Source organism: Teleopsis dalmanni, chromosome 2 (assembly GCF_002237135.1).
Source record: "Teleopsis dalmanni isolate 2A chromosome 2, ASM223713v2, whole genome shotgun sequence".
NCBI lineage: Eukaryota > Metazoa > Arthropoda > Insecta > Diptera > Diopsidae > Teleopsis > Teleopsis dalmanni.
In genome coordinates this window covers 17,211,022-17,219,354 of record NC_051847.1, presented here as the reverse complement: position 1 = coordinate 17,219,354, position 8,333 = coordinate 17,211,022, and the positions used below count along the sequence as shown (strand labels likewise).

The following is an 8,333-nucleotide window of genomic DNA, read 5'->3' as shown; positions in this document are numbered from 1 at the left end:
TATTTTAGTAGAAGAAATATACAATAAATGTGTATGTGAAATATAATTACATAACCTATTATCGATTCTCATGAACAGAAAGAAGATTCGTTGGATATATCAAGTTTATTTGTTGCTTTTACGGTTTATGACTGAAGATAGTCGCAATATTAAACGCGGTCTAATGAGCTTAGGATTCTTTATGGTAAGTATGCTTATGATTTACAATCATTATACAAACAAATAATATACATATATTTATTTAGATAACATCGTGTACTTTGGCAATTATGTATTCTGGTATTAGTGGACTCACTCAGACCTCAGTACAAGATATTGGTGGCTCAATATTCATGCTTAGTACAGAAATGATATTTACTTTCTCATATGGTGTGACATACGTTTTTCCTGCCGCTTTACCTATAATGCGACGAGAAGTTGGTGAAGGCATATATAGTACATCAGCCTATTATATGGCAGTGGTGTTATCATTCATACCGATGGCTTTCTTCAAAAGTTTTCTTTTCTTCTCGGTCGTCTATGGTGCTGTCTATTATGCGCGTGGTTTTTTGCTATTTTTAAATATGGGTTTGATATTGAGTCTTGCAGCTATCGCTGCTACTGGTTATGGTTTATTTTTGTCCAGTTTTTTCGAAACTGATACTATGGCTTCAGAGTGTGCTGCACCATTCGATTTGATCTTCTTAATATTTGGTGGTGCATATTATAATGTGGACTCTATACCGATAATTAAATATTTATCACTGTTTTTCTACTCTAATGAAGCCTTAATGTATAAGTTTTGGATAGATGTTGATGAAATTGGTGCGTTTTTCTTTAATAAAAATTTTCTTTAATGTTTTTTCTTATTAATTCTACATACGTTTACAGATTGTCCGCAAAACTTGGAGCATCCGTGCGTGAAAAATGGTTATGAAGTGCTGCAACGTGGTTCCTACAGAACTGCGGATTATACTTTTTGGTTGGATTGCGTTGGTCTTATAAGTGTAGCAGTTGTGTTCAATATTTTAGCATTCCTTTTTATACGAAAGTACGTCAGACGTAGTGGTTACTATTAAGAGTTTGCTTAGTATAAGTCGTAGTGAATATTTTTAATTAATTATTAATTATTAATAATAATATTTAAATAGTAACTAAGTTTATAATGCAATAAATTGGCGATTTTGTTATTTGAAGTAAATTGTTCTTTAAATTCTGTAACAAACTAAAGTGAAAACATTCATATTCTGTGACGTAAGTATCTTTGCTCTCTTACTCTTTTCAACTATTCAATAGTCATCTCGGTTCTAGTTTAAAACATGAAACTTTGTGATTTTGTTAGTTATAATATAAAATTATGCATTTACAATTTGGATTCCAGAGCAGCACTTACAAAAGTTAAAGTTGAAAATTGTACCTTAGTTTCCGCAGGGAACTTTGCTTGTTTGTGAAGTTATTCCTGCCTGGTTGGAGTTAGGCACTGCCTGCTTGTTTTAATTTAGTTACATTCGTAATGTTAACTAGTATTTCATATCAGCACAACTACAACGTCAAGTAAATATGTAATTCAGGCAAAAGTTCAGCTCTTCATTTTAGCTTCTTTGTAGTTTGAATTGTAAAATTTCCAGAACTCTATGTACAAAATAATTTCTGAGACTGTCTGCAAAGTTTTGAGCTGTTCATTTATAAATTAAAAATAAAAAACAAAATTTGTGTCTTTTTGCCTTCAACTTCCTATTGACTTTATTTGAATTTTAACTAGCATCCAAAAGTTTATTAATATTAAAAAGTATTGAAATACATAAGCATCAGAGCTGCTAAGATTGAAAATGTGAAACAAAATCAAAGATCAACGTAGTCTTTTAATGATAATGATTTTATTGATCAATTAAAAATTCTCGATTGTGGCAGTTTTTGATAAATAATAATTTTTAAAAAAAGTCAAAACATAATTATCAATCGTTGGACATAAGTCTAATAGGTTGTTCCCTAGTCTTAGTATGTGGAAAGTCAATCTACTCATATCAGATTGATTTAAATATTGAATAAAGTATTTGTGTTGCTGTAAAGCTAGACTTTCTTTGTATAGGGACAAAGAAGCTTTATTAAAATTTAGAGGGGTTTTTGAATAGCAAAGAAAGAAATAAAGGACAAACACAAAAATTTATTTTAATTTTATTGAAGTTTGGCTGACCATACAACGCTGTTTCGAGTATTGCCAAGTACTCTTCATCAGTGGTCTTTGGAATAATCGAATTTTTATTTAATTAGTTTATAGTCCGTATATAATTTTGTTTGGACTGCAAGTGCCAGGCTTAGAACTCGTGCCTGTCAAATTAGAAGCGATGACTAATCGTGTTTATCCACAAGAAGCCAAGGCTGCACAAACTTTCAATGCTCAAGTTCCAGGTTTTATTGTCACTTATTTTTATTTAATTAGTGACACCAACCAAATAAATATATATATATATTTATATATTTATATATATTTAAATATATATATATTTATTATGGTAAGGTATTCTTCTTCAACAGAACAAAGTTGAGGTTGCTGGTGGAATATTTAACGGGTCACCATAGACTGCGTTATCGATACCATATAGACTGCGATAGATTGTCGACTCTGCTTAGAAGCAGACGAGATTTCCAGTCACATTTTCTGTGACTGCGTTATCGCTACCATATGGACTGCAATAGATTGTCGACTCTGCGACTGCCCAGCCTTGATCTGGGTCAGAAGAACTACTTTTTCCTACTGAGATTAGGAGGTCCTCAATGGCCGACATTCTGGTTTGCATTCGGAAGGCGGAATGTCTTCTGTTTAGTCAACCATGGTCGCACTGCTCTGCTCCGTTAGGAGCTGGGACCCTGTTTATTCCAATTCCTAGATATATTAATATATGGTCTTAAAACACAACAAACAGAGAAGCCAAAAGCACAATAAGATACGAATCTTCACAAATTCTTGTAACGATGCCTTACACTACTAAAAGACATTTATAGAATCTGAGTTTCAAAATAGCACATATGACCATATAATAGTATATTACATGTAGAAATATGTACTATACTGTATATACCATATCATATGTATAATTTTCCATAGAAGACTAACACCTAATATAAATTGCAGAACCAACTGTAATGAAGATTAATATTCTTATTATATTATCGGCAATATAGCCGACTTTGTTAGTTATAAAATAAACGTTATTGGGCTAAAATTTAAAAAATATAAAATGGAATTTACGTCGAATTCAATTCATAAATATTAAAAAGTTATTTTTCTTTAAATTCACTTATTTCAATGTCATTAAATCGGGATATCAAAAACAGTTTTTGTTGTTATAAACATACTCTTCATGTCCTTTTTTCCTCACATTCACTTTCAGTGACCGTAGTCCTTTTATAGATCAAGAATAATTAATCATTTTTATTAAAAACTCGTTTATGCTGAAAAGGACTTTGGTTATCGCAAGTAATCGTAAAGTTAGAAATCAAAAAATCATCTTCGAAAAAAATTAAAATTTGTGTTTATTTGGAACATGATTAAAACGAGTAAACATCATTAATTATTTCAGGGCCGAATATGCCGAATCATCTTCTAACCAAAATATTATAAAAATAATAGATACATATTAGCTGCAACAATACTGAACAATACATATTAAAATTTATATACGATTACAGAATTTAAACTACATCCATATATAATATATATAACATAAACAAATCAATGTTGATTGCGTTTGTAGTACAGCCATGGCTTTTAGGAATAAAAAGATACGAAGTGTGTGAGTTATCAGTTATTAATATATAAAACCAAACTTTTTTTATACACGTTGTATCGTAATATTAAATTTTTTACATTATAAAATATACATACATATATCATAAGGGATATCGCTAGTTTACTGCTAATAAGCAAGAACTTAGACCAAGAATTAATCGAAATATTAAGCGGAGAACCAGTTTAAACTGACCCAATTGGAATAAAATATGCTTAAATTATATGTATAGAAGAAGTAGGGCCTGTCTCTATACTGATAGAAGCAACTGAAGCATATTGTGTAATATGAATAAAGTAATTAAATATAACAAAAGCAATAACTTAAGCAGTTAGTGTACACTAAATACGACGTCACTATCTTCTTCTTAAAAGTTTATAGCATCTATAAATGCAGTTGACAGAAAGCCTGTTACCCGTGAAACACTTCCATAGATAATGAAAACAAAATTTTTCAAAGAATGAAAATAGTTTTATAAATAGAATAATATAATAGGTAAAAGGACATCCAACAATATTCGTAAAATAATGACTGCAATTTTATAAATGGAGATATAATATGTTAGTTTAAAGAAAATTCAACTGGTATGATCTTTATGGCAGTAAATGGTCTATGTGTGTTATCAAGGCCAGATCGATCTGGATATTTTACATTTTGTGACTAACTTTCTCATATTATAAACTAGCTTCAGAAAGTAAATATAAGTGCTTCTTTTAACAGTGTCCGGTGCAATACACGTCGTTACCTCTAGGGTACCGTATACAGTAAATGGTATATGTGTGTCATTAAGCTCAGATCGATCTGGATATTTTAGCTTTTGTTACTGATTTTACCTATTATAAGCTAGCTTAAAAAAATAAATATAAGTGCTTCTATTAACGGTGTCTAGAGAAATATGGTCCGGCACCTCTAGGGTACCGTATATGGTATCTCAATGAGGCAGTAAATGGTCTATGTGTATCATTTTACTTTTTGTGACTAACTTTCCCAAATTATAAAATAGTTACAGGAAGTACATATATGTAAGTGCTTCTTTTACCGGTGTCTGATGAAATATACGCTAGTACTTCTGGGGAGACATCTATAGAAGTTCCAAAGCTAGTAAATTCGCTGAAATGTTTCTATTATCCTATAAATCCATTTTTTGCATGTATTTTAATTAAATAAATTACTTAATTTTTTATTCGACATATGAGAGTATAATTACACATGAGGTTAATATATAGCTTTGGACAAGTCATATAACAAAATGTACATATGTCTTCACCCTACTAAATAAAATTAGTATCAACAACAAAACATACTCATAAGCCGGTAAAATAACTTAAAATAATATATCAAAAAAAAAATGTATTATATAAAAAACCGACGTACTAACAATTTTAGTGACTCACTTCCACAATAGACACACTCACGCATTGGTTAATTTGCTCGTTCGTTCGCCTAACGTCATTTGCTCCAGTATGCAATATGCAACGCGACAAATGCAATAAGCAAATGGAGCACGTGTTCGCTTTCAGAAATTTGCAGCTACTCACTCCCAATCTGTATCTGTTGGATTTGCAACTGCAAATTAAACAGTCTGTGTCACATACTTTGGTTGTTCGTGTAGGAGGGAGGTAGGAGGTGGGAGACGCATAACTGATAATGCTACTTAAATAAGCAACAATACAAAATTAAAACTAGTAAAAAATATTAAAATTAATATGCAAAAAAATGTGTTAATTTTTAGCGTTCAATCATAAACCACTCCTCTACTCCTATCGCGCGACTATCGGGGTCTCTCGACCGAATTTCGCGAATTTTTGTGTGACTAATATAAATATTTTGCTATTACTTTTTAGTTGCTCTATTTTTCGTAGTAAACATTTGTCCATTTGGTTTTGAATTTTTTAATATTGTATTATTGTATCTTATGGTAGTTTCATTATTGGGTGGCAATGACTTAATCACAGCTTCAGGCAAAGTCACAGCGCCAACCTTAAACCATTTGATTTGCGACTTGTTTTAAAGTTTTATAGTTTCTACCGCGCTGCAAATGCGCTTAATGTATTTAATTTTAATTTTTAATTTTTTCTAGCTCGATGCACAATAAATCACAATTAGATTTTATTATAATTTTGAAAATAGTTGATTCGTAAGTAGTTTATTTGGCACATTGGATTAAAATCAGTTCGCATTTGACGTCTTTTCTATGCTTGATTGGGAATTATCAAATGAACACTTCATTGATTTGTTGGCAAATTGGCTTTGTTGAAACATTGTTTGAATGCATATTTCTTAAAAATGTAAGAGTAGAACTTAAAAACCAGTTCTAATCTAAATAAATAAATTATTTTAAAGAATTTTGTAAGATTTGAGTACTTTTAAAATAAGATAGATTATTGAAAATGCAAAGTATTGGCAAAAAATTTTATTTCTTATATAACAGCACCGTTTGCTAACATAGAGCAATCAGTAAATAAAATGAATTTTATATTTTTTATAAAATATTATAAAAAAATTATATTAATATTAAATACCATATGAACAAAAATATATATAGAACGCTCTACATACTTAAACTCATCTCTGGAGAGACATACCTGACCTATGTACTCGAGAACACCCTGAACAAGTAAGGGTATGTACCCATACCTGACTTATATACTCAAGAACACACTGGACCAGTAAGTGTATATAGGCTAATATCAAAGTTGAGATATCAAAATATCTATAAAACTAATACTTTCTGTAACGTGTCCAAAACTAATAAAAACGAAGTCCTAACATAAAAAGGAAGTTATGTTCAAAATATAAACTTGAAAGAAGTCATGCTTAATTGTTAATATATATCAACTTCACTAAAAATCTATTAAATATATGCAGACTAAACGGACTTATGAAGAAGTTAATAAATTATTTTATTATAAAGTTCAAGTGGACGGTTGAATAATACAACTTGAACTTAAGTAAAACCTCATTCTATAGATTAGAATTTTCAGAAAAATAAATAAATAAAATCATTTTGTTAAAATTTCAAACTAAACTGTTGTAATTCCAAGTCTTATAAAAACTAAGAACAAAAAACCTATCAACTAAAATAACTAACAATGAAGTTCCGCCTAATAACTATTATTATATCTTTTAGTAAAAAAAACCAAATATGTTATGGAATTCGGACTGCCTGCACATTCACGTGCCGTCGATGCATCAAATTTAAGGGAGTGACGCCGGGGTTGGTGGCAATTACTCCTCTTTTTATTACGATAACGTATTATTTTGATAGGGACAGTGGTTCACCTTGATCTGTAAGAAATATTTTATAACCAAGGTGTAAAGGTCCAAATTTAATTTGGATGAAAATTAAGGTAAACGATCAATCTTAACTTTTGGTTGAAGTTTCGTGAATATTTCATATTTTTTATTAGAGTTTTCTGAAGATATTGAATTCGCTTATTTACACAACTGTAAAACAGTTATCTGAAACTTATAATTTACTATAAATAAACTCAACGTGTTTATATTGAAAAATTTTCTTTATTAATAGACACAATTGCAAAAATTTCGGATATTAAGTATAAGCATATATGTTATCTATCGATCTGTCATATATGCAATGGCAATACGCGGTCTCTCCAGCGCAGATTGCATACAGTTCGTGGTTGTAGGGTCTCCAGAATTGTAGGGAAATGTAAGTAACCTTAAATATAACAACTTTCTATTACCAGTAGAACTATATTGTCTATTGTTATTGTTCTTGTAATCTATGAATGTTGAAGGGGATTGTACATATACTGAAGATGGTTGTACTACCCAAAAGTAATACTATTATATAACATATATTTTTTCTTATATATTTTAAATAATATAAGAAAAACTAACAATACTTAATCTCTTAGTTGAGACTGGATGTGCAATTATTTATTATTACATATGTCTAATTTTCATATAATCGACAAAGTTAGTGCTCTCTAAAACAATGGCATTTTTAATAGTTGATTTTCAGAATACTTAAGTAACTGATGTTGATAAATTTTTTTTAAATTTACGATTTTTATGATCTGAAATGCTTATTTACAATATTCCTTTCCTTATATACATATATAAAATATTATCATACTGCTACGATGATAATTATGTGTGACTAATAAAATTTTACTAAAAGAATTATAACAATATATAACTTTTTTATACTATATTATGTTTACAATAACATTTTCGGTCAAAACAAAATCGAGTCAGATTTAAAACATTTTTTTTTAAATATGAACAAATGAAATACGATCTTAAAATCTTAAATTAGGTGACAAAATAGCGTCTATTATCATTTAAATGAGTTGAGTCGATGTATGTCAAGTACTGTAATATTAATTTGATCATATAAGCTAAATACTAAACCCCTTTAAAAAATCATAAAATAATACTTAATAGTCAATTACCAATAACAATTCTACATGTACGTTTATTTATAATTATCATTTTACGCTGACGATAAATTCGTTTAGAGAGGACCCCCTTCTACGCCGTGTCGTTGCTTTTGTTTAGAATGCAATTTAAGTGTTGCAAAATAGTTTTATATATATA

General features: G+C 29.6%; 1 protein-coding gene across 1 annotated transcript; it reads left to right on the top strand.

Annotated features, from left to right (window-relative positions):
• The first annotated feature begins 84 nt into the window (after positions 1-84).
• On the top strand, positions 85-1,070 carry LOC119686294 (protein brown-like). Its single transcript, XM_038100847.1, has 3 exons — positions 85-184; positions 246-804; positions 871-1,070. Exons 1-3 carry the CDS (start codon positions 128-130, stop codon positions 1,056-1,058), a joined length of 804 nt encoding a protein of 267 aa, XP_037956775.1. The 5' UTR covers positions 85-127; the 3' UTR covers positions 1,059-1,070.
• Positions 1,071-8,333: the final 7,263 nt, after the last annotated feature.